Source organism: Salmo salar, chromosome ssa14 (genome assembly GCF_905237065.1).
Source record: "Salmo salar chromosome ssa14, Ssal_v3.1, whole genome shotgun sequence".
NCBI lineage: Eukaryota > Metazoa > Chordata > Actinopteri > Salmoniformes > Salmonidae > Salmo > Salmo salar.
Window position 1 is genome coordinate 66,375,215 of NC_059455.1, and position 27,994 is coordinate 66,403,208.

At 41.7% G+C, this 27,994-nt stretch overlaps 1 protein-coding gene across 5 annotated transcripts; it reads left to right on the top strand.

Annotated features, from left to right (window-relative positions):
* Positions 1 to 421: 421 nt before the first annotated feature.
* LOC106569912 (CDC42 small effector protein 1) lies at positions 422 to 24,062 on the top strand. 5 transcript variants are annotated; one of them, XM_045694703.1, is made up of 7 exons: positions 459 to 645; positions 1,481 to 1,558; positions 10,915 to 11,043; positions 13,470 to 13,771; positions 18,189 to 18,293; positions 19,836 to 19,907; positions 20,279 to 24,062. In XM_045694703.1, exons 4-6 carry the CDS (start codon positions 13,598 to 13,600, stop codon positions 19,902 to 19,904), a joined length of 348 nt encoding a protein of 115 aa, XP_045550659.1. In that variant the 5' UTR covers positions 459 to 645; positions 1,481 to 1,558; positions 10,915 to 11,043; positions 13,470 to 13,597; the 3' UTR covers positions 19,905 to 19,907; positions 20,279 to 24,062. The 5 variants fall into 5 exon arrangements, with proteins under 5 accessions (XP_013997119.1, XP_045550659.1, XP_013997121.1 ...); XM_014141646.2 differs by lacking the exon at positions 10,915 to 11,043; XM_014141645.2 differs by lacking the exon at positions 1,481 to 1,558.
* Positions 24,063 to 27,994: the final 3,932 nt, after the last annotated feature.

The following is a 27,994-nucleotide window of genomic DNA, read 5'->3' on the forward strand; positions in this document are numbered from 1 at the left end:
GTTTATTAACTAATTATTGTGCAGAAAACATTTTTGCAATTCTTGTACATAAAAAAATAATGTGGGTTGCTATTTAATTATTGCAAAATACAGTCATTTTTGCGAAAGTCGACCAATAATGATTAAGGCTATACCGATAATGTAATAATAATAATGTGATGTAATATAATGATAGGCTAATAAAGTTGGACAATTTACTGATAAATGTTGGGCTATATCATCATCTGATATTATGAAAAGCATAAATAGGCACATCTTGGGTCCATGTTCAGTCCAATACATACGGCGTATGTTTATTGAAAATGGGAATGGATTGAATAGTAAGAATAGGCCTATACCTGCAGTTGCCCTGTAGGTTGCAGTGTTGACCTTATGATGATACGAAGTAATTCATCTAATTTCAAAAACGCAAAGTGCGTTTATGTCCATAAGGGGTGCTGTTTGACTTTACCGGCAAAAATAAGCTTTTGAACAAGTATTTTAAAACATCTGAATTTCCTGATTGAACAACTTGGAACCACACCTCAAAAACGGAGAGAAACAGCAAACGTGCGGTCGGTGCTATACGTTGGTATTTGAAAAGCCATCAAACGGATACTTTTGCTACTGGCTATCCAATTTGTTTGGGCACATTTAAGAACGGAGGTAAGATAGCTCCAAACGTATGCCGCTATTGAGAGTTTCCTCTTCATGTATGCTAGCCTACTAACTAATTCTGTCAATGAAAGTGGGTACGTGGTCATTGTTACTCTAACTGATTAAGGTTGTAGTTGGCCAAACCCAGAGACAATTTTGTTAATGTTGCCTAGAATCTAGATCTGCCTGCACTTTGACATTTTCAACATTGATTCATTGTTTTAAAATACCTGACTCTATCAAACTCACGTCGTTACTATTTGAAGGGTAAATTATGCTTTCCATGGGGAAGGAAGTGTTGGTAAAGTTCATCAGAAACTTCCTCCACCATGGAGTTTAGTCGCCTAACCCAAGATGTACACTTAAAGAGCCTACCGTTACTCGATAAGGTCAAAGGACATAATGTTATTTTCAGAGGCAGACTGGCTCTGGTAGGCAAAACAGCCAAATACTCCATCTCTAAACGTGAATCGATTCTCAATTGTGATACGGTTCTAGAAACATAAAGCCTTTACTTTTTATATCACTTCAAAATAATTTAACACATTCAAAATATACACTTCCTGTACCCTGTTTAAACTGCCTTTATCACAGTTGCAACTGACAGTATTATTCAGTGACAACACGTTTCTGGCTGGCTTCTTCCATTACGCACACAGGTGTTAGGAGCATGCTAGATAGCTAATTAGCATAGGTGGTCTTCTTTAAAACGCGCTGTAACATGGAGATTTAGCTGTGTGGGAACACTAACCCCCCCAAAATATATACACTCCAGTCAAACGTTTTAGAACACCTACTCATTCAAGTGTTTTTCTTTTCTTTTTTACTATTTTCTACATTGTAGAGATTCTTCAAATAGCCTTGATGACAGCTTTGCACACTCTTGGCATTCTCTCAACCAACTTCATGAGGTAGTCACCTGGTATGTATTTCAATGAACAGGTGTGGAGACATAAGTTAATTTGTGGAATTTCCTTCCTTCCTTAATGTATTAGAGCCAATCAGTTGTGTTGTGACAGTATACAGAAGATATCCCTATTTGGTAAAAGACCAAGTCCATATTATGGCAAGAACAGCTGAAATAAGCATAGAGAAATGACAGTCCATGAAGGTCAGTCAATCTGTTTCTTCAAATGCAGTCGCAAAAACCATCAAGCGCTATGATGAAACTGGCTCTCATGAGGACCACCCCGAGTTACCTCTGCTGCAGAGGATAACTTCATTAGAGTTACCAGCCTCAGAAATTGCAGGCCAAATAAATGCTTGACAGAGTTCAAGTAACAGACACTTCTCAACATCAACTGTTTTTATTATTTTATTTTACTAGGCAAGTCAGTTAAGAACAAATTCTTATTTTCAATGACAGCCTAGGAACTGTGGGTTAACTGCTTTGTTCAGGGGCAGAACGACAGATTTGTACCTTGGGGATTTGAACTTGCAACCTTTCGGTTACTAGTCCTACACTCTAACCACTAGGTTACCCTGCTGCCCCAGGGAGACTGCGTGATTCAGGCCTTCATGGTCGAATTGCTGCAAAGTAACCACTACTAAAGAAGAGACTTGCTTGGGCCAAGAAACCTGAGCAATGGACATTAGACTGGTGGAAATTTGTCCTTTGGTCTGGAGTCCAAATTGGAGACTTTTGGTTCTAACCGCTGTGTCTTTGTGAGATGTGGTGTGGGTGAACAGATGATCTCTGCATATGTTTTTTCCACCGTAAAGTATGGGGAGGAGGTGTTATGATGTGGGGGTGCTTTGCTGGTGACACTGTCTGAGTTATTTAGAATTCAAGGCACACTTAACCAACATGGCTACCACAGCATTCTGCATCGATACGCCATCCCATCTGGTTTGCGCTTAGTGGGACTATCATTTGTTTTTCAACAAGACAATGACCCAAAACACACCCCCAGGCTGTGTAAGGGCTATTTAACCAAGAAGGAGAGCGATGGAGTGCTGCATCAGATGACCTGGCCTCCACAATCCCGCAACCTCAAACAAATTAAGATGGTTTGGAATGAGTTGGACCACAGAGTGAAGGAAAAGCTGCCAACAAGTGCTTAGCATATGTTGGAACTCCTTCACCTGGAAAAGCATTCCAGGTGAAGCTGGTTGAGAGATGCCAAGAGTGTGCAAAGCTGTCCTCAAGGCAAATTGTGGCTATTTGAAGAATCTCAAATCTGAAATACATTTTGATTTTAACACTTTTTTGCTTACTACATGACTCCATATGTTATTTAATAGTTTTGATGTCTTCACTATTATTGTACAATGTAGAAAATGGTGAAAATAAAGAAAAACCCTTGATGAAGTAGGTGTTCTAAAACTTTTGACCAATAGTGTAGTTTAATATTATTATTATTTGTCGCTGATATGAAAGATAAGGTCCTTTTATGCTTCCAAAACCGTACCACAAACGATGCGTGGTAATGTTCAGACCGAGTGTCAGGGCGCTTAACAAAACTCCCCCATACAGAAGACGCCTTCGTCCAATGACTCTTATGTGTAATGGAACGGAGTAATGATCCAGGGCTAGAGTAATTCAAGCCCTCTCTCAGCTTTCATTCAATGTTCTGTTGTGTATTGTTCACTTACATTAATGTTTTAAACTAGACACTGAGTATTCATTCCTTGAAAAGAAGAGTGCTTGACAAATTGCATAGCCTGTGCATGACTAGACAAAACATTTTTGGGCAGTCCCAAATTAGAGGTCTAAGCCTTAAGGAAGTCAGGCTGGCGACAGTGGCTCAAAGTTGGTTGAATGCATGGGGTAAAGTAAGCCATTGTGGTCTATTTTCAGGAGGGCATAGTTTTGGGATGAGACTGGAAATGGTCTCATACTCCCTCAGACTATTGCTTCTCCATTATGGGAAAGCCCGTTGGTCAGTGCTGGATTTGGCTCCCCTTCAGTACTCTCTGCTCCAACCTCAATGTTGAGTTCTTCAGCTTGATAATATTGTAGCGAACGGCAGGAAAGCGAACCAGGGTTGCTGCCGTGAAAAACAAACACCCTGCGCATCGCGCCAATAGGGTTAATCCACTTGGTGGGAATTGTAACGTGGCTCATATAGCGAGGATTGCTAGACTGTGGATGATCGTAAAAATCTCTTAATCAATCCATGCATAATCCAGTTTTGTTTACTATTTCTCAGATCTCTAGTTTACCTCACTTTACATCACCTCAAATTCCAACAACTGGATTTGGAGGTTGTCTCTACTGCCGGTTTTTGGTATACTAGGAAACTATAAGTATGTGTAACATATGTTAGCAGTAAAGTATAAAGAGTGTATATAAACTTTATGCAAGGCCATGAGAATTCTGTCTTTGGTTTGTTAGGGTTTTCAGTTCATGTCTGAGGTGATCCGAACAGCCAACATGCACAGCTGAGCCTGGCATATGGGGAGTGTACTTTAGCCCTGCTAGTGTGGAACTCTGTGGTGTAACCTATGACCTGTCACACACTGGGTTGATAATTTCAACAAAGATGGCAGGAAATGTCAAACTAGCTGTATTGAGTCATGGAGGTCGAGGATCCCACTGTGACATTAACTGCATTCTTTCCGGTACATTCTACTTTGTCCTTGTTGCAGATAGGAATGCTTAAAGTTCGAAGTTGCTCCTACTTTAGAAGGACACCCTAATGTACACTGTCACATTAGCGACATAAGTAGTGGGGGTGAAGAGAGAACATTTAGCATTTTTCTGTATTATAATTGATTTGAAGCTCAATGTTAAATTCAAATCTCCATACCATCATATCATATCTGAGCAGTAGCACAAAAAAAAAAGATGTATCTACATTTCATGGTGTACAAGACATCGGTCTGATTCGCGCCTGTTTGAGTGTACTAATCCATTGTGGAGGCTGTGGGGATGGCACAGTCCATCACTCCAAGACGTGCTACTGAAATTGTATATGGTTATATTACACACAATGGTGCAACACTAATAAAAAATATAATTTTATAACAAAGGTGCTCTCTCCTAAGTTGGATAGCCGTCGCTGTCCGCGGTTATGAAACATCAGCGCGCTGTTTAATTGGCGCCTTTTCCTAGACCATGTTGCTATGTGCATAATAGCGAAGTTACTTAGCATATTGATTTTGAGAACAATGCGGTGGAGGCAGCAGTGGAGGCAGGAGACGAGAAAACAGCCGTTGCCTTAATTGTTTAAGAAAAGCGAGCATGAGGAAACCCCAGCTTAATTAGGTCTATAATCAACAGCATAACTGTTAAATGTTCCTGGCTATCTATCTATTTATCTCTACAGAAATAAGACGGATCCAGCTTGTGTTGCCTCTTTGAGTGTTCAATTAATGTGGGATAAACAATTTCACAAATGTCTGTTTTTGATATTTTCTCAGCTGTAATATACTTTACACTTGTATTTCTCTAGTTAGAACAGCCTCTGGTATTACTTCAAATTAATTTAGTGTTTACACTGTTCCAAATTGTAAAAGTAATTATATTTATAACAATAACCCTCCTTTTTCTTCATCTCTTTTGTATTGTTATTATTATGGTCATCATCATAATAAGTAATGTCATTATCATTAGTAGGCTTAGTATAGCAGCCTTGTAAAACTACCATTGAGCTGTAGGCCTAAGAGCGCATCCTGTTTAGTCTTAATACCGTAACTTACTTAGGCCTATATTTCAATACTTATATATATATATATAGGCTACAGTATCAATCCATCATTCATTCGTTCATATCATACAGCATACGAATCATTCGTGATTTGATATGCGATCAAGCATTTTAGTTTTAAAATAAAATAACAGACCCTTGAATAATTATCGTAAACAATATATAGCTGTTCCATGTCGGCAATTGCATTAACGAATGCATGCAACTGTTTTTAGTCTTTGCTGTAGTAAAGGCTTTCCCTCCCCCAAAAAAAAACATTTTAATAAGACTCTCTGGTGCGCTTATAATTTATTTAGTGTTTACATTGTTACAAACGGTAAAAAAAATATTGTAATCTAAACAGCACCTGTTTGGCACACATAATATACACGCAGCGCTTGCTCCTTCTTTTTCTTGATCTCCAATATTTTCCACAACCTAATACAGTAACTATGTTGGTCTATTGTACTTCAAACAATGTGTAGGCATGTTTCTTAGGATTCAAACCTCATCAAACAGCCCGAATTAATACTCTTCAGCAGGATAATTTACTTTAGTGTCCTGATATTAAAATAATGTATTTCTATCATTAGGCAGTATGTATTTTTAGATATATGCCTATTGTAGTCCTAAATGTGTGTTTATTGTAGTGTCACCATCTTTACTTCAAAAATAAGTACAAATACAAACATTAAGATGCATATTTATTTGACAGAGGGAATGAATTGTCCATTGATCAGCACAGCAATTGATAAAACAGGACTAGGTTTGCAAAACAAGTGGTTTTGAGCCTAAATCAATATTACACAGATTAGCTAATGGTTACAGAAATCAGGGATGCAGATAGTCACTCATAGTTCTATTCGCCTCTATGTCCAACACACCACCTCTTGTTATGTTGCACACGTTTTGACCGTAAATGGATGGGATTATGAAATCTATATTTTTCTCAGTGACATGTATTGCTTAAATAAATGACCATTTAAATGGCAAATAACAGGCACGTACCACATACATTACTACAAGACAAAACAGCTCACTCACTCAATCAAGCCAGATGGTCTTGTAAGTATAGAAGCAAAGCTTGCTTTCATATAATCAAATAAATAAAAAAAACTTGAAAAAGTAGAGGAAGAATCCAATACTTTATCTTTTATGCAGTACAAATCACATTATTGTGGGAGCACCTCCTCTAAGAGTATGAAGTAGGCTGTTTTGAGAAGGTTTGAATCCTAAGCAACTTGCGTACACATTGTTTGAATTACAATATATCAGCATATCTACTGTTGTAAGTAAAAGCTGTTTGCTGGAAAACCTTGGTAGAGCATGGGTGAAGTAGGCAATGTAGTTCTCATGTGACTTATATTTTTGGCTTCAGACCAATACCTGCTTCTTACTTAATTTTTTGTTGTTGTTTCTAATTATATGTACATTGACCATACTTAACCTTTCATGAGGGGAGTGTCTTACTTTGGAGACCTATTTCAGTAGGCCTACCGGTAACTCATTCTGGGTGGACAGAACACTATGTGAACTCCTGGTATGGACTAACGGTTCTCTCCCCATTCATTTGAAATTGAAACATATTTGCACACTACACAACAGGTGATGTGGACAATGGACACATCAACACGAGACCTCTTTCAGACCTGAAAACATCTAACTTGATTTTGAAGAGACCTATCATCACCTACTATATCAATTTAGGCCTACCTGCTTTTAATTTAGTGCCAGGCAGGCATCACTACACAGATGCATTTCGATTAAAAACAAATAAAAAAAATATATATATTTTTCTTTTAAAGCAACCGTGCCAAAGACCTCAGCGTTCCAAAGCAAATATAAACACCTGAACCATCCATCTAATCGTGGATGGCAGTGCACTGGATTCCGTGAAAGGGCCATGTTGTTCTTAAGCCGTTGCTTGAAAACTGACGTCGGACAATTTTTAAAGGTGCCGTTAACCAGTTGGAAAGTTTTAACCAGACCCCATGAAAAGGCCTCATTGTAATTCCTCCGTCAAAGACCACTCCCCTCCTTTTCCACTTCTCTTGACAGTGAGCCACTGACCGACATCCAAGATTTGACCCAGTTGGTAGGTAGGTAGCTGGCAGGACTATTTCATTTGCAAACGTTTATTTTATAGGGGTGTAGATATTGAGCATGTCATCTGTTTGTGACCATTAAAGGGGCAATCTGGAGTTGCTACATACACTACGGTTCAAAAGTTTGGGGTCACTTAGAAATGTCCTTGTTTTTGAAAGAAAAGCACTTTTGTCCATTTTTAAAATAACATCAAATTGATCAGAAATACAGTGTAGACAATGTTAATGTTGTAAATGATTATTTTAGCTAGAAACGGCAGAATTGTCATGGAATATCTACATAGGCGTACAGAGGCCCATTATCAGCAACCGTCACTCTTGTGTTCCAATAGCACGTTGGGTTAGCTAATCCAAGTTTAGCATTTTAAAAGGCTAATTGATCATTAGAAAACCCTTTTGCAATTGTTAGCACAGCTGAAAACTGCTGTGATGATTAAAGAAGTAATAAAACTGGCCTTCTTTAGACTAGTTGAGTATCTGGAGCATCAGCATTTGGGGGTTCAATTACAGGCTCAAAATGGCCAGAAACAAAACTTTCTTCTGAAACTCGTCAGTCTATTCTTGTTCTGAGAAATGAAGGCTATTCCATGCGATAAACTGAAGACCTCGTACAACGCTGTGTACTACTCCCTTCACAGAGCAGCGCAAACTGTCTCCAACCAGAATAGAAAGAGTGGTAGGCCCCGGTGCACAACTGAGCAAGAGGACAAGTAAATTAGTATCTAGTTTGAGAAACAGATGCCTCTTGAGTCCTCAACTGGTAGCTTCATTAAATAGTACCCGCAAAACACCAGTCTCAACGTCAACAGTGAAGACTCCGGGATGCTGGCCTTCTAGTTCCTCTGTCCAGTGTCTGTGTTCTTTTGCCCATCTTAATCTTTTCTTTTTATTGGCCCGTCTGAGATATGGCTTTTTCTTTGCAACTCTGCCTAGAAGGCCAGTATCCCAGAGTCGCCTCTTCACTGGGCTGCCATAATCGATATCCACATCTTCAGCGCCCGGGGAACAGTGGGTTACCTGCCTTGCTCATGGGCAGAACGACAGATTTTTACCTGTGGATATCATGGATGCTCTGTCTATGAAATTTGAGTGTTTACATTACTCCAGCCCCATCCCTCAGCTTTTTACTGAAAAAGTGGCAGGTAGTACGCTTTGTTTCAACTGCAGATTGCCACTTTAAAACAGAGAACCTGCTAACAAGGGCGTAATACTGAGCATTTTAGTCTCAATGTTGTTGTTGCCAATAAGTCTTGTTCGCATTGGCAGTTTGAAGTAACTCAAATCCAATTTTTTGTGCATATTCAAATCTGTTCTTTTTCCTGCAATCTGAACAGCCAAAAGCCACATGGAATCAGATATTTCAAGACACATTTCAAACCACCTTCGTAGGTGGTTTTAAGTCCGAATTTTAAATATCTGATTCCTGGCCATGCGACTTGTCTGAACAGTCAAATGTGGTTTTAGAGTTATTTGGCATATTTTGTTGCATGCTTGCTAGCTAGCTACTCTGTTGACAGTTTGACAAGAATATGAGATGGTAGCTAACTAGCTTGTTAATTGTTTACAAACAAATTAGTGCATGTACTACAAAGCTAAACAGCTAGCTAGTTGTCTGCTGTTGTTAGCCAAAAAGGACTCGTTTTGAAAGTTAGATGATCTTATCCTTTTTGAGGCTTTAAAGTTGTTCTTACACAATGATTTTGAACATTCAAAGCAACTGGTAAACGTCCATGACAGGCATTGGTGTCACCTTAGCTTGCTACATAACTTCTGAATGATAGGAAGCACGAGCACCACCACCAATCAGCCTACACCACTGCGCACACACCTGTTACTACACTGAACACATATAAATGCAACATGTAAAGTGTTGGTCCCATGTTTCATGAGCTGGAAGAAAAGATCCCAGCAATTATTTCTCTTAAAAGTTGTGCACAAAGTTGTTTACATCCCTGTTAGTGAGCATTTCTCATTTTCCAAGATAATCCATCCACCTGACGTGTGGCATATCAAGTAACTGATTGATTAAACGGCATGATCATTACACAGGTGCACTTTGTGCTGGGGACATTAAAACGACACTCTAAAATGTGCGGTTTTGTCACACAATGCCACATGTCTTGAGGGAAGGTGCAATTGGCATGCTGACTGCAGGAATGTCCACCAGAGCTGTTACCAGAGAATTTAATGTTAATCTCTACCATAAGCTGCCTCAATGTCATTTTCAAGAATTTGGCAGTATGTCCATCTGCCCTCACCACCGCAGACCATATGTAACCACGCCAGCCCAGGACCTCCACATCCGGCTTCTTCACCTGCGGGATCGTCTGAGACCAGCCACCTGGACAGCTGAAGAAATACTCCTAAATTTCATTCTGTAATAAAGCCCTTTTGTGGGGAAAAACTCATTCTGATTGGCTGGGCCTGCCTCCCAAGTGGGTGGCCCTTTGCTCTCCCAGGCCCACCCATGGCTGTGCCTCTGCCCAGTCATGTGACATTCATAGATTAGGACCTAATGAATTTCCTCATATGAACTGTAACTCAGTAAAATCATGGAAATTGTTGCATGTTGCCTTTTTTAATATTTTTGTTCAGTATATGACAACTAGCATAGCCATGTCAGCTAACGACTGCTGTTTGAACACACACATCCGATTTGGTCACTTGTAACTTGCTGTTTTTATTTAACTGTTTGGACAGTCAGTATTCCAAAACTGATTTGAGCATTAAGGCTTGCAGTTTGAACAAGGCTTTAGATATCGTTGAACGAGTTGCGGTTCGAGGGTCACAACCAGTGTATGAAACCCTACAGTACCTTTGCCAGCTCACATGTAGCGCTATTAGAGCTGGATCTATTCATTGGTTATCGCATTGTTGGGTTACTCTCTACTAGCCTTGGTGTGTGTTGGGTTACTCTCTACTAGCCTTGGTGTGTGTTGTGTGCTGGTCTTTAGTCAGGGTTCAACATCCTTTTTCATCAGTATCTCTTGTCTGTTGTATTGTTTCTCAATTAACTAAATCCCAGCAAGTTATAGCAGGATCTCTTTTGAATACAGACTGAGGGTAGCCGTTGATGTGTTTATATAAATCTGCTGTTCATTCTGACTATTTGGGAGAGGGGGGCTGTAATGAAATGTGTTTAGCCACATATATCTCACAGGGGGAGTATGTTGGCAGGTCTGAGGAATTTTTAGCCACGTCAGTGTTGTTCGCAGGAAGTAGCATCACTGTCAGTCTACCCATGGAGAAATGAAATGAACAAACCCATACTGAGAATAGCGGTTATGCTAACTGCCTTAGAAAGGTCAGGTTGTTGACTTGTCTGAATGCAATTTCTTGAAGGCAATAATTTAATCAATTTCCCCCTTCACGAGAGAAACTGGGTTAGGTGAGAACTTTGAAAATGGGATTCATGATGCATCACATGCTACTGTAGCTATATTGTGGTGTTTGTCATGTCACGCTTAGTGTCATTTAATGAGGTTAGTCTCACAGTGCTTCTTTTGTCATCCTTCTTGTTTTTGGCTTTTCTGCCTGTTCAGCACAGATAACAGGGAAGCCTCGGCTGCGCTGAGGATCATGTTAATGTAGACTGACACGGAGTCCAGTGAGTGAGGGCAGGAGGATTCCATCGTGTGTTTTGTACAGAGTTGACTTTGAAATCCACTAAGGTAATACACTCTCAGACAACCTCAGTTTTCACTGTACTTTGAGTTCTCACTCTGTCAATACAAAGACACACATGCGTTCGTAGAAGGTCGGCCGCTGGATGGTTTTGGCACAGAGGCATTGTCTCAAGGGATCCTGGCAGGGTTAAGAACTATTTTAAACTGTCAACCATTTATACATTTTTGTATGGTCTGAAAAAACACCTTGGCCATTTGTAATGATAAGAAGACAAGAAGTTGGGTGGGGGGGAAATAATCCCTTCTGGGGACCCAGAAGGATTCTTCCCAGTTCCCACGTGGTTGCCAGTGGTAGTTGAACAAATAAACGGCTCCAGACTTAGAAGACATCTACAATTGGCACCATCTTATCAAGGTCTCTCCAGCACTTTAACAGATAGTACTGTAATTCAACAGAACTGGACTGCTTCTGAAGAGGTTAGGCTGCTCCTCATTGCTCTTCGGGGGAAACCTCAAATTAGAACGAGATGGGCCCCAGATCTCTGGAGAGCCGATTTTTATTTATACAAGATGATGAGCATGCCGTCAGAGTCCAGATGAGCCCAAAGCGGGAGTTTCCGTTAATCCTTACCTCACGGGACAAGTATTTCAACTGCACTGAGTTTGTCCCCCCTCGAACCACCCCCCTTCCTCTGTTCTTGTCGTGCTGTGAATCATGGGAAGCTTGGTCATGAGGTTACTCTCCTTTAAATAGTGTGCCACAGGAGATATTCTGAGCCCCAGCTCTGTCCTACAGACAGTTCAGTTCTAGCCCTCCTTCCGAGTACGGTGTTCTCACAACGCCGTGTGTGTGTCCCCTCACTATAATCACTTTAAGTGCACCTGCTCCGGGGGAAAACGGTAAGAGGTCAACGCAGAGAGAAGTTCGACCCAGACTTTGCCTGTCTGAACCCCACAGAGCAAGGATGGCTCAACTAGTGTCTACTCTACAGACGCCTGTGTCCTGTTTGACTTGTGCCAGCCTGAAGGGCCTTGGTGATATAATGATGGGCCAGTGTTTTTGGCACTGCCTGCCTTGCCATCCATCCACGCCCCTTATATCATCATAAGTGTGTGTGCAGACTTCCACCTCATCCCAAGGGGCCATGGGGGTTGACAACTTCTCCACATCCACTGACACCCATCTTCTACAACCCCGACGCTTTTACTGTACACCAGGATGCTAGCTTTCTGACTGCCCTGATGACTGTTAACCAAATACACTTTTTAGTAAGTGAACTATACAGTGAGCGGCCAGTTGACTCGAAGTGGTGTCAGGCTAGTAGCTTACCTGTTAAAACCACGGTGGTGCCCATTTGCCAGCAATGTGCTTGTGCTATCAAGCAACCCAGACTGTGTGTGGTGCTTTAGTTTTAATCTTACTTTGCCCCACCCAAATGTTTTCCAGAACAATGTGCTAATTTTAATGTCTGAAGGGGGTTATTTCTACAGTATTTTTGTATCGGGTTTGAGAGAGTGTGTGTGTGAGAGAGAGCGAGAGACTCCACCACACACATTCCTTAACAGTTTCCTCCCTGTCTCACACAGCCTCTGGGCATGATAAAACAGAGCTGGAAGAGAGCCATGTCATTATGAAAAATGTAATCAAACGATCGGCAGCGGGCCCAAAGGAAACTGAAGTCCAAACCCAGTGGTGGAAAACAACCTGTAGAAGCAGAATCGTCGGAGCAGGCGGTAACCAAGTTACCACTACTCTCAAAAAAAGCTGCAGCTCTAATTTGGCTTAACGGATCATCAGTGACAATCTTAAGCATAGCAATAAACGACGACACTAAGTAGTATAAACCAACTTTATGAAGTGTAATGGTCTTGGCAGAACTTTCTTTCACACTGCAGAGGGAATATAAATGGCTTCAGAGATGGACCTCCGGTGTGTTTTGGCTTTTTCATGGGACGAGACAGGAACAACCTAGAGGTGAATGGAGGATGCTTAGGTCCTTACAAGGGCAATTGGTCCTTACTGTTTGCAGATGTTTTCCACCCTTGGAATGTCTTTCCCATGTCTAATGTGCTTGTCACTTGTTTGTGACGCAATATGTTAGACATGTTATGCCTGTTTGTGTTCCCTTCGGTTGGAACCTGGAACCCCCCCACTGTGTTCTGTGGTCAGACCACACACTTGAATCTTTGCCCCGTCGTCCAGGTCTATGTGACTCAATGTGTCATCAGCACAATTCATCCCTTTGAATAGGAAGAAGACTTACTCACAAAGAATTGCATTATTTTAAAATGGTGCAAGCAAAACACTGTTCAAGACAAGACGCTGGTTTGGGCAGAATCAAGTAAAAAGTATGCCGGTAAGGCGCTACCTAGTAGGTTTTCAGTGATATGTTGCATCAAAATAAAATGAACTAGTAGGACTATATTCACATTACATTGGCTATTATTTTAATAAACTCCTGTCTCAACAGATTAAACCCTAAGGACTTTAATCTGACTGGATACCCGAAGAAGGATTAAGACACCGGGAGGCTTGAGAGAATCAGGACCTGATATTTGCAGGTGCTGGGTTTGGGGATTGACCAACTTTGGCTATCTGATGCAAGGGATCTGGATGCACCAGGACTATCCCAAGATTGAGCGTCACAGGGGCTACCTGTCTTCACCAGCCTGCAAGGCGGCGACAGAGAGCAGGGCGCTGAACCGGCGGAGCCCAGGAATGAGCGAGTTCTGGCACAAGATGGGCTGCTGCGTGGTGGCCAAACCCCCACCGGTGAGTCTGGGCCAGCTGCCTCTTATTCACTCATGTAGAGTTTTATATACAACGTTCTCTATGTCAGGTTTCACAAAATTCCCCATCTAATAGTTGTATTAGACTAGAATAGAGACTAGTAATAGACTATGGACTATACTCTACAAGCATGCTCTATATTAGACCCTAACTACTTCTATTCAACCCTCTCATGCCACAATATGTTTCAGAGGTTGTGGAGGTCCCTGGCAAGTCTTGCAAGTATAGTACCCAAAGGCAAGGTTTGGGCATTCCAGGCAGCCAAGCAAGCTTACTCTGACCACACTAGAACTTGAAAACAAACATTTGGAGTCCTAAATGCATGCTTAGAACAGCCTAAAGTGAACCACTACCCGAAAGACCTCTTTACCCATTAGATTTTACGCCAAGATGTTATGGGGGACCCTTTTTTAAATGCATCCAAGTCCAATAAATCTGTTGGGAAAGGCTGCTGTATTTATGGTGTTTTTCAGACTCCATCTGCAATCACTTACCGGCTGATGTCTTTAAACGGGTGATGTTTTATAGCTTGCAGTTCAGTGGCATCCACATCATGACCGATATCTTGAAAGAGTGCCATCTTTGATTTATTGCACACTCACTATACTTAGGGTGAATTACAGCCATTTAAAATTCACTGACCATCTGACCCATAGCACATGTTCAACAAAGAGATGTTGCCTGTGCATTTGGAAAGTATTCAGACCCCTTGACTTTTTCCACATTTTCTTACGTTACAGCCTTATTCTAAAATGGATTAAATAGTTTCCCCCCCCTCAATCTACACACAATACCCAATAATGAAAAAGCAAATGTATATTAAAAAAAAAAGATTAAGTTTACATTTAAGTATTCAGACCCTTTACTCAGTACTTTTTTGAAGCAACTTTGGCAGCGACTGCAGCCTCGAGTTTTCGCGAACACCTGTGTTTTGGGGAGTTTCTCTCCCTTTCACCTGTGTTTTGGGGAGTTTCTCTCCCTTTCACCTGTGTTTTGGGGAGTTTCTCTCCCTTTCACCTGTGTTTTGGGGAGTTTCTCTCCCTTTCACCTGTGTTTTGGGGAGTTTCTCTCCCTTTCACCTGTGTTTTGGGGAGTTTTTCTCAAGCTCTTTCAGGTTGGATGTGGAGCGTCGCTGCACAGCTATTTTCAGGTCTCTCCGGAGATGTTCAAGTCCGGGCTCTGGCTGGGCCACTCAAGGACAATCAGAGACTTGGCCCGAAGCCACTCCTGCGTTGTCTTGGCTGTGTGCTTAGGGTTGTTCTCCTGTTGGAAGGTGAACCTTCGGTACAGAGCGATCTTCATCAAGGAACCCTCTTTCCCTTGATCTTGACTAGTCTCCCAGTCCCTCCGCTTGAAAACATCCCCACATCATGATTCTGCCACCACCATGCTTCACCGTAGAGATGGTGCCAGGTTTCCTCCAGATGTGATGCTCTGCATTCAGGCCAAGAAGTTCAATCTTGGTTTCATCAGACCAGGGAATCTTGTTTCTCATGGTCTGAGAGTCCTTTAGGTGCGTTTTTGCAAACTCCAAGCAAGCTGTCTTGTGCCTTTTACTGAGGAGTGGCTTCTGTCTGGCCACTTTACCATAAAGGCCTGATTGGTGGAGTGCTGCAGAGATGGTTGTCCTTCTAGAAGGTTCTCCACAGAGGAACTCTGGAGCTCTGTCAGTGACCATCTGATCAAGGCCCTTCTCCCCGGATTGCTCAGTTTGGCCGGGCGGCCAGCTCTAAGAGGATTGTTGGTGGTTCCAAACTTCTTCCATTTAAGAATGATGGAGGCTGCTATATTCTTGGGGACCTTCAATGCTGCAGACATGTTTTGGTACCCTTTCCCATATCTGTGCCTCGACACAATCCTGTCTCGGAGTTCTACAGACAATTCCTTTGACCTCATGGCTTGGTTTTTGCTCTGACATGCACTGTCAACTGTAGGACCTTTATATAGACAAGTGTGTTCCTTTCGAAATCATGTCCAATCAGTTGAATTTACAACAGGTGGACTCCAATCAAGTTGTAGAAACGTCTCAAGGATGATCAATGGAAACAGGATGCACCTGAGCTCAATTTCGAGTCTCATAGCAAAGGATCTGAATACTTATGTAAATAAGGTATTTCTGTTTTTTTGTTTTTGCCAACATTTCAAAAACCTGTTTTCGCTTCGTCATTATGGGGAATTGTGTGTAGGTTGATGAGGATTTTTTTTTTTTATTTAATCCATTTTAGTATAAGGCTGTAACGTAACAAAATGTGGAAAAAGTCAAGGGGTCTGAATACTTTCCGAATGCACTGTATCTACTGACCGTGCATAGTTCGGTGTCCATCAGTAATGTAGGCATCATATGGGGACGCACTGTATAGATAAGCATGTCCTTACATTCTTGTCTGATGTGGAGACCCTAACAATTGTATTGATCTGTCCAGGGAAGTTTAATGCCTGGACCTATAGTAGCTTGATGTTGTTTCAAACCAAAACATTTTATGGAATCCTAGCGAGCATTATAGGGGTGAATAGAGGTCCTATTGATGACGCAAAATATCAGTGTGTCAACGGAAAGTGGAAGAACTTCCCTTTTGCTCTCCAGAAGCGACCGCTGACCCTTGACCTCCTCAGGGCGGTACCCTTCCTGACCCTCACTCTTTCCTGGCCCAGGTTTTGCAGGGAGAGTTGCGTAATGGCGGGTTGTGTCCGTCCGTTCCCGCTCACCAACAATGAAACCCAGCGGCTCAGGAGAGAGGATGCGGTCTGGGCCTCTGTCCCATGGGAGGGCATTTTCCCTCTCTCCTTCCGCTTTTATTTTTAGGGCCTGTGTTTGTTCTATTGTGGGGGGAGGACAATACAGAGACATCGCTTTCAATAAACACAGGCAAGGATTTAAATGTAACTGTCTCGAAAGGGTAGGGGCTTGTGTGGCGTGTTAATTTTGGAAGAAGACTGTATTGAGACCCTTTTTTACTGATGTTCTCATGAGATGTTGGGAGTATGCCTAACTTCCTATATGTAAGTCATGTAATTGCTACCCACTTTTCTAGGCATAGCCTATGCCAAAGGGTTACTGACACCAAATGGTTCCTATACACAACATATACTGAAGGCGTCCCCTAAAATAAGTTGCTAAGTGACTTTCTCTTTTGCAGCACACACAGCTGACCAATTAGCTAGACCTTCCATCAATCAGCCACGGGATGGCATTCCTCCCAACTAAGCGACATTATAGTCCAGGGATTATTTCTGAGTTTGGTATGACTCATGGCCTGCATGGCTGCAACATCAGAGTGGATGCCAACCAGCTGGGTATTTGCTTAGGTTGGGTATGCCTTTTTAATGTTGCCGTATTGATACTCAGAAGTCGATATACACAGATGTTCCTACTTGATTTAACATAGAATGTCAAAAGTGTAAAGATTTACCTTATGCGGCCTTAGATTTGATCACATATGTTCATTGATTACAATTCCTGGCATCTTACATTTCTGCTGACTCAATTTGGTAGCAAAATATGCTTGCTAAAATGGTCATAAGGCTGTCTTTATGAGTCTGTGGGAATGACCTGGTTTTCCTCTGCAATGACGATGTAGAAACAAGAATGGGTGGGTAAAATGCCTGATTCATTGGGTATGTATGCATGCGCCAACAGATCCTCAGAATTCAAGATGACGTCAAGAAGAAAAGTCACCCACGCACACAGTGGTCTACCTTGTTTTAGTTACATCGCTAGCTCATAGAATACTGTATGACCGGGTTTAACCTTTGGTCAGCAGCATGTTTTTGTTTCTTTTGATGTAAACATCGGTCAAAGTTGCTTATGTAACACTTAAAATAGCCAAAGTTTGCTGGTCAATGGATATGGCATCTGCCAGTCTGCATCAGGAGACGATAAACTAATAATATAGTGGAACATTTTAAAAGCCTTTATTTTTTTGTGAAAAAAATTAAATAATTCTTCGCAAGAAGATTTATTTAATTTATTCTTGTTATACATAAGCCACATTATTTTTGTAATTTTTTGAAAATGGCTTTTTAATTTACCCACTAGATGATTACTTCTGGAAGTTTTTTCTCAGAGGCTTTTTCGACATGGTTTACTATCCAGCATAAACTTCTGTTTGTTCTATAGTATTTCATCCCATGAGCAAAAACCACCACCTCATGGTATACATATATAACCAAATAAGCGTTCCTCTCCTGTGTCTCTAATAGTACAAGCTGCTTATTTGGAGACAGAAAAATGGTGGATCATTGTTCGGTTAAGTGCATGTTTATGTTGTAATTTCAGAGCATCTTCTGAATGAAATTCACATTTTGGTTGCACAGCCACTGTCCAATGCAGTTGTCTAGCCATATTTGAATTACTATAGGTCACTGGCCACTGACCTCCTGCATTTTGCATTTGTTTCAGAAGAAGAGGAGGAGGAAGATTGACCGCAGCATGATCGGAGAGCCCACGAACTTTATGCACCTCACACACATTGGCTCTGGGGAGATGGCAGAAGGTCTGCCGCCGGTATGTATAAGGTTTTGGCTACTTTAATGAAAACACATTTCCACATTTCGTAATCATTGTTTAGAAGAATGATGCGTCAGTCAGTAATCATGACAGATCAATCTCTTAACAATTGCCGTTGGGCTACTCATAGTGAATACTTCTGTTATTTGTTCTTTGCTTTACACTTAAATTGCATGTCAAATTAGTTTAATTTGCACCACACCTGAACTGTTATTTCAACACTTGGATCAAGTCTTGTCTGCAGTAAAATTGTATCATTGAGTGAAATAGAGGATATTGCGTATAACATATCATTGCAATATGGTACAATCCAGGTAACTGGTATCGTCCAGAGGTTTTCTTTGGACAAAAATGAATACAAAAACACTAATGAAGCTTTGATACATTAACTGCTACACTAGTCCCACCGCCTTTCGTTGGCTAATAGACATTCAGTTAACTGGCCCATCGCCAGCCAGCCACCTGCAGCCCACTTTTGAACAAGGCTCAGCCTGTGCAAGAGGCGGAAGTGTTCCTACCACTTCATGCCATGATGTTCCCTAGGTTCTATTGCTCAGTCCCTCCTCCCTCCCTGGGAGGGATTCCAGAGGGCACACAGAGAAGGGACAGTGACAGGGGACACAGCTGGAAGGCCTTGGCTGCTATATGAAAGGCCCCCTCTGTGTCCCGCGACACTGGTAAATGATTCCCCCAATCGTCTAGCACAGGAACCCAAAACGAGCTACTTCCTGTGCCTGGATGAAATGGAACTCTGACATCCCGCTGAAAATCAAATCAACTCACCAGTGACCAAGTCTTGTTTGCTTAGCATTGATGACCTTTAAACGCATTAATGAGCTTTTAATGCCAAATGAGAGACATGTATATGTTTTGTGTTTGCACTAAGCCGGCGGCTCCATTGCAAACAATGACAAAACCCTGATAATAATACAAGGCCCATTTTAATTGGAGTCAATGCACTGGAACAGAGCAAACAGGCGTGGTAGACAAACACTGCTGCCTTTTTGTTTAAGCTGGGCTAAAGTGCGTTTGGGTATACCTTTTTTCCCCTGCTGCCTATATCTTATTGTGCAGAATGATTACATAACGCCATTACGAAACATCTCTGTGTAATCTTGACACGGCCTCACCTTCTGTGCCGTCAGTGTTCCCACTACAGGTTTGTTTTAAGGTCTAATGTTGCAAAGTTAGTTTGTATTTACACATGGACACTAGTTTATCCATCAACTATTTACTTCCGCTAGGAATTGTGGGGCTACAGTGTGTTCCCATTCGGGATATGAAATATCAACATATCACACCGTTGTGAGTGAGCAAAGGGCACTTACTTAACGACCACAGTGTTGTCACAGTATCATGCAGGTGCTGTCAACCAACGCTTTAATAGCACTTTTGTGACACGACTGACTACATGTCAGATAATACCAGAAAGCAGGTCAGATTGTCAATATCCCCGATTCTTGCTGGCTGATACTCCACTGTATTTGACATAATTCTACCAGGGAGTGATGTTTGTGTGACTGTTTGTCCCCTCTGCAGTCAGGGTCAGTCCAGGAACAGATGAGGTCCAAAGGACCCAGCACCAATGGCAGAAGCAGCCTCTTATAGCCAGTAAGTACCATCTATATACTTCAGTACACACACTTGTGCGCACACACTCACTCTGGATAATACTCAAGGGTTAAATAAATGATGAAATTCTGGGGAAAGTTTGGAAAGTCCAGCTGAAAGTTTATTTTAGATGGGGGAATTGTTTGTCAAGCAATGTGAATGGATGGCTTTCACTATCTTTTGTACTTCCCCAAAAGTTGACAATGAACTTAGCCTAAGTTCTAGGAAAACGTTTTTTAAACACTTAACTACATACTCTGTGGATTTAAGATTTGTAAAAAGAAATTCTATCTGATATTATTCAGCAAGGTTAAACTTTTTATTCAGAAACTGCTGCTGTCCAATGACATGAGGTTTTGTTGTGGTTTCAGACATATGGACCAATCCAGAGACTCCATGTGAGTTCCTCATTTCCCCCTTCCTCGGACCCAGCCTCAAGCCAACCTGCATGGACCAACTCTGCATATTGCACTTAGGCCCACAATGACCACTGCAAAATGGCAGAATAAAAAAAGATCTAAAACAATGAATTTATTTCCCAGAATCCCTTTCAGCCCTCATCACCAGTTTCAAATGGAACATGACTCCTGCCATGAAGAGGGAAAGTACCCTGGATTCTCACTCAGCAATGGGGACTGGATGGGATTATTTGTAGGCTTTTAGGTTGCTTTGATAAAACGTAGGAGGTATCAGCTACTGGCGGATACGGATTTTCCCATTTTTGTCTCGGTCTCAAGCAAGGGATTGTCCGACCATTTCATATTTCTCTAACAAGACCGTCTCACAAGTGTGATACTTCTCCTGCAATAACACAAACAAACAGGTCTTCTTTATTCTTGACTCGGAAGTGGTGCGTTTGCCCTTTAAAAGTGTTGTGCCGTTAACGATTATGATGCCTTATAAGTAGTGCATGGTGGAAATTGAGCCCATCTGTTTCCTGACAAGCACGCATTTTTCATATGTATTGCTAAAGTGCAGTGGCCAAATTGTTATTTTTGGTTTTGGAAGTGGAGTTCAGGGGTGGGGGTGGTCACTTGTAGGCCTACAGTGCTAATGTTTTGGCACTTTGCCTGTTTCACATTGACAGTTCTTAGACATCATCTCACACATTCCACCATTAGTCACTGTCTTTCTTACAAACACGCCAAGTTTCTCATAAACACCCCCTCGTGTACATACTTCTACCTTAAGTGTTATTGCCAAAGTTATGCCTTTATATATTAGGTGCTTTTTTTACTACCATGCATGATTTAACACCAGCCAATCTGAACACTGGATAGCACTGGCAGGTAGCCTAGCCGTTAGGGAGTTGTGGCACTAACCGAAAGGTTGCTGGTTTGAATACCCGAGCCAACAAGGGGGGAAAAAAATCTAGCGATATGCCCTTGAGCAAGGCACTTAACTCGAATTTGTTCCAGGGATGCTGTACTACTATGGCTGACCCTGTAAAAACAACACATTTCACTGCACCTATCCGGTATGTGACAAAACATGTATTTATGTTTTTCATTACCTTCTGTAGTGTCCCATAGACTCACTCTCTTGGTGTTTAAAGAAAATGTGTGTGGTGTGCACAATTCCACACTGAATGCTTTTAGAATTGACCCATCCCAAATTCTACTTTTTATTTGGGGGGGGGGTAGTAGTCTTGTTGAGCAGTCCACTTCTAAGCATTTGCAAGCTGAATGTAAGATGCAGTAACTAATCTCGATCTCAATTGGCTTTATCTAAAAACTCTCAGCCAGTTGGACTGTCAGTTCAGCAGGGTTATGTCAACAACACCTCAAATTGATCAAAAACCATGGCAACTTGGCTTTGGATCTCCTGTTGCACAGTGTTAGTCTTAGAATTGGCCCCTGTCATTCTAAGCTGAGACATGCTCATTAGCTTTTTAGCTATTCTGAAAGGGGACCTTATGGGCTTTCTGTTTCAATGACAATCTACAATTCAGGTTAGAGGAAATGGCAGAGCCTATAATACTGCAGAGAGAAAGTGATGGCTGATTTTTGTTATATGATAAGTGGAAAAATAACAGGTCACAAGTTGCCTTGCCTCATGACTGCTAAATGGACCAACTGTTGTCATATTCTATTTAGATGCTAGCCTACTACAGTTCAAACGCTTGCAGTATGAGTGAGTTTGCAAAGAAATGATTGTAATTATTTGTTTTTAATGTTTTACGACTGCCCTCATTTTATTTTATCAGCTTTGGAGCCAGATTCTTAAGTTCCTCGTTTACGTTTTGCTTCATATGCTTAAGATTTCTAATCTCAGACAGTAGAAATTCCAGGATGCAATGTACACACTTTACAGTCTCTGTTAATGTTGCAGTGTTTTCCTGGGTCTCCCTCTTTGCTCTGTTTTTAATTGGTCATGTGTTACACAGTCCTCCGATGAGGACGTTGGTGTACAGATGTGTGAAAGGAGAGTAAGTGTTTCGCAAACCTTTTGAGTGTTTTCTCTGCTTCTGGCCTTTTTTCCCTCCTGAAAATGGTCAATATTTTATGTAAGTGTTTCTGGTGTTTGTTTACTTGAAAGAGCCATTTAGTTTTGAAGGTGCACGTCGTCAAGTGTATATATGAAAAAGTAATTTTGTGTCTGTCACTTAAGGAATCCTGCACAGACAAATTATACCCAGTTGAAATATTTTTCTGAGTTTAGGGAAATCAAACATTTTCAAGTGTGAATTAGTCTTCAGTCCCAGATTGACAGCAAACATTTCTAAAGAAGTCACTGTTGATAACAACTTCTGTTACATTTGCTGTGAGGAACTAGACTCAAATTGAAGTTCCCCTGTTTCAGGCTGAGCGAATCTCACTGTGCAAAGTTGCAGGAAGATACTGTTACTAGAGGTTTCATCCAGCCTCTGCACATCTCATCCTCCATCTTGTGTTTTTATTACAAGCAGCTGTTTCTGAGACCACAGTAATCTCAACAACCTATAATAATGCGTTTAGTCTGTGAGCAGCCCAGAGTCTAACCATGGGGCAGAGCCCAGGATAACACATTCATTACCTACTTCACTAGGGAGGGGGGGGACGGGGGCCATGGAAGAACTGAAGATGTGGTAGGTGTAGTAGTTTGGTGTAAACAACATGTGGGAAAAGTCTGAAGCTATTGTCTTTGCAATGACTAGTGTAAACTTGACACGGCAAGGATGACTGCATAAACAAACTACTAGCTGGCCAGAGTTAGCTATTTGTAATTTATCACAATGGACTAGAAATATATTTCACTTCAAAGTAAATTCGTTTGGGAACCATAAAGTATCACTTACTATTTCCAGTTTGTCCAATAAAGACGGACAAAATAGATTTAAAAATCATCGTTAAAGGTTATTGAATGTTGAGAGCATTCTAAACTTCCAACTGAACCATCTGAGACTAAATGTAGACCGACTATACGTCACTACGTGTCCCTTTGCTCAGCATTACCCCTTTTACTATGGGCCCAATATATTGGAACCTCTTTTGCACCCAAGAAATTGAAAATTCTATCTACCCTACAATACTGTTTTTTTTTTTGTTTTGCCCAGTGATTTCTCTCCTGTCCTCACCATGAGCTATTCAGCTTCTCTCGCCAGTCACTCTTCAAGGGGTTTCTAGAGGATATTTAAACCTTCAACAACACTCCCTCTTTCACAATGGACTCTGTTCCTATATAAAACATTGAGTATAGGCAACAGTCTCAGGCCTTGGCTACATGCATACCACTGTACACACACACACACACACACACACACACTCTCTCCCTCAGAGCCTGTCCTTGGCAGAGCTCAGCAAAAGCCCATCGCCTGAATTAAGGAAATCTATGGCCCATTGTGCTTCTTGATTACACTAAGGGCCGCCGGCAGATCGGATCGGGCCTGGAACAAGATAACAGCACCTTTTTCAATGTTTTTCAGCTTGAGAAGTTGGAGCTGTTGGTTAATATGTAACATGGGGCTGTTTTTTATATCGGGCCTCCAGATAATGACTTCTGTAATGAATCTTACACAATGACTGATGGTAATCATCAGACTACTGAGCCACTGCGGCACTTACTGTACTGCAGGTCCTGCTTCAGAGCCCAAGTAATGGAACATGCTGTATTGATGGATGAAGTTATCACAAAATTATATTGCATTAAACTAGGGATTAAAGGATCCAAAATGTATGTACATTCGTTTGACTCATGCAGAGACGTTTATCGTGTGTGTGTGTGTTTGTTTGTGAATGTGTGTTTTAATATACCACATATGGTCATTGAAAACGCAAGCCAAGGGGATACTATCTGAAACTAACCATCTAAGCCGTATACAACCAAGAACAGTATTCCATGTTCTTCTAATCAAGGGCTTGAAAACAAATATTGATGCATGCTAAGTAAAGAAAGTGGCAACATCAGTACATTCTCTCTAGATTCAAAACACTTTTTTTAAAGGCTGAATCAATCAAACTTTGGACTTGTTTTTCCTAGATGGGATCTGTCAAGCCTGATTTCCCTAAAAAACGGCAATTCTCTGTCACTTTTCGTACTCAACTCTGTAAACATCAGCCTCGTCCCAATCTCACACTACTTCATACACTGTTCTCTGTTCCTGTTTGTTTCCCCACAGCTACCTCACTTCCTTTTCACTGTCAGGTTCCATTTCCTGTGCGTCCGGTGAATTCGCACAGCCAGTCTCACCTTCTGCGCTTTGGGCCAAATCCTCCTTTCCCTCCCTCTTTCTCCCTCCCCCCTGTGTTCCTTTATTAAGTTCTGTGTGGAAGGAGAGGAAGCGTGTAGAGGCCAAACACCCTCCCTCCGTACCCAACAGCGCTCCTAAAAACAACCCATTCACTCATGTACTGGAAAACAAGTCCCCATGTATAAGGAGTTCTATTGAGAGAATGATGTTGAACACTAGACAATCGGGTTCATTCATAAACGTGTCTATCACATGGACTAGTTTCCTATTTATAGGAAAATACAGCATACTTTGGCCAAATACAATTTGGTAAACTTAGTATTTAAAGTGTTAAAGTATAATCTATAGAAGTGCTGTAGTTGTACTTCTAATAGATTTGATGAGGTGTGTGTGTATATATATATATTTTTTTTTAACTAGGCAAGTCAGTTAAGAACAAATTCTTATTTACAATGACGGCCTACCCCAGCCAAACCCTAACCCTGACGACGTCCCTATGGGACTCCTGCTCACGGCCGGTTTTGATACAGCCTGGAATTGAACCAGGGTCTGTAGTGATGCCTCTAGCACTGAGATGCAGTGCCTTAGACGGCTGCGAAACTCGGGAGCCATATTGTTTTTTCTTGGTAGACAAACATTTCAGAAAGTTATGCTATTGGGACAAAAATGAAAATAGAAAAGGATGAAATGAAAATCACATTTGAAAAGAAACATCCCAGCCGATGCTTCCGTCATAAATTCAGTCAACTAATTGTCAATGATGAGTCATATGACAGCTTGCTTATCTATCCATCCCTGATACACCAGCTTTGTAGACGATTTGTCTGATACACGCTTTCTCAGTTAATTTCGTATTATTGAAGATGAAGGAATCAATAAAGACAATTTAAGCACACATCCTTATCAATGTTGACTTGGGCATACATTATTTATTTTTATAATCCAATAACATCATGAGTGGATCACAATTGATCTGATCAACTATTCACTGGTGTAAAGTGAGATGAAAGATCAATGTCGCCAGAGGAATTAAAGCCAGTGAAGTCATAGGTTTTTACATTGTAGTTGAGCCAGAGCTTTGGCAGAAAGTCATTGTCAATCTGCCCAGTAACAGTAATGAGAGCCATACTGTATCTGATGCCAGTGTAGTTGAACTACAGTATAAAATCCTTCCAATATTATGCAATAGTTGGGAGTGAATCTGTGATTCAGAACTGTGTTTAAAAAGGGTCCACCCTTTATACATTGATGACAGTAAGAAAGGGGACCACAAGGAGTGATGTCAATCTATAAAATTTATTTTGTGACAGAAAAAGATGTGAAAAGGAGGCCCCACTTTACAGTGTCCTAAAACCGATGTACACTGCTCAAAAAAATAAAGGGAACACTTAAACAACACAATGTAACTCCAAGTCAATCACACTTCTGTGAAATCAAACTGTCCACTTAGGAAGCAACACTGATTGACAATAAATTTCACATGCTGTTGTGCAAATGGAATAGACAACAGGTGGAAATTATAGGCAATTAGCAAGACACCCCCAATAAAGGAGTTGTTCTGCAGGTGGTGACCACAGACCACTTCTCAGTTCCTATGCTTCCTGGCTGATGTTTTGGTCACTTTTGAATGCTGGCGGTGCTTTCACTCTAGTGGTAGCATGAGACGGAGTCTACAACCCACACAAGTGGCTCAGGTAGTGCAGCTCATCCAGGATGGCACATCAATGCGAGCTGTGGCAAGAAGGTTTGCTGTGGCAAGAAGGTTTGCTGTGGCAAGGTTTGCTGTGTCTGTCAGCGTAGTGTCCAGAGCATGGAGGCGCTACCAGGAGACAGGCCAGTACATCAGGAGATGTGGAGGAGGCCGTAGGAGGGCAACAACCTAGCAGCAGGACCGCTACCTCCGCCTTTGTGCAAGGAGGAGCAGGAGAAGCACTGCCAGAGCCCTGCAAAATGACCTCCAGCAGGCCACAAATGTGCATGTGTGTGCTCAAACGGTCAGAAACAGACTGCATGAGGGTGGTATGAGGGCCCGACGTCCACAGGTGGGGGTTGTGCTTACAGCCCAACACCGTGCAGGACGTTTGGCATTTGCCAGAGAACACCAAGATTGGCAAATTCGTCACTGGCGCCCTGTGCTCTTCACAGATGAAAGCAGGTTCACACTGAGCACATGTGACAGACGTGACAGAGTCTGGAGACGCCGTGGAGAACGTTCTGCTGCCTGCAACATCCTCCAGCATGACCGGTTTGGCGGTGGGTCAGTCATGGTGTGGGGTGGCATTTCTTTGGGGGGCCGCACAGCCCTCCATGTGCTCGCCAGAGGTAGCCTGACTGCCATTAGGTACCGAGATGAGCTCCTCAGACCCCTTGTGAGACCATATGCTGGTGCGGTTGGCCCTGGGTTCCTCCTAATGCAAGACAATGCTAGACCTCATGTGGCTGGAGTGTGTCAGCAGTTCTTGCAAGAGGAAGGCATTGATGCTATGGACTGGCCCGCCCGTTCCCCAGACCTGAATCCAATTGAGCACATCTGGGACATCATGTCTCACTCCATCCACCAACGCCACGTTGCACCACAGACTGTCCAGGAGTTGGCGGATGCTTTAGTCCAGGTCTGGGAGGAGATCCTTCAGATGACCATCCGCCACCTCATCAGGAGCATGCCCAGGCGTTGTAGGGAGGCCACACACACTACTGAGCCTCATTTTGACTTGTTTTAAGGACATTACATCAAAGTTGGATCAGCCTGTAGTGTGGTTTTCCACTTTAATTTTGAGTGTGACTCCAAATCCAGACCTCCATGGGTTGATAAAATGGATTTCCATTGATTATTTTTGTGTGATTTTGTTGTCAGCACATTCAACTATGTAAAAAAAAAAGAGTATTTAATAAGATAATTTCTTTCATTCAGATCTAGGATGTGTTGTTTAAGTGTTCCCTTTATTTTTTTGAGCAGTATATTTACATGGTCAGTGGCGATTTTAGCACGTCACTTTTGGTGGGGCAAAAAAACAAACAATTGGGATGAATGCCAGCTAAGCCACTTCACAAGACTAAACAATACATTAATTGCACTATAACAGTGATAAACGGTGCCCACAAACTGTTAGGGCCTACATAAAGCTGTCTTAACAGCAGAGTCCCAACACCTTACCACCACATCAGAGGAGCCTTGTCTGGCAGCGAAACAGTTCATTCAGCCTCATTTACTGCCTTAGCTGATATGGCTGACTTGCTTAAACAAATGTGGTTTCTACTGACAATTGAGATGTACAAACTATAGCATAATGGGACGACAAGCAGATAAGAGGCAATCTGTAATTTTGATTAAGACATTAATGACCAAGCTAGGATGGATGTAGTCAATATAACTATTTGTTCAGCACTTTTGAAATGTACCGCAACATAATTCAGAACA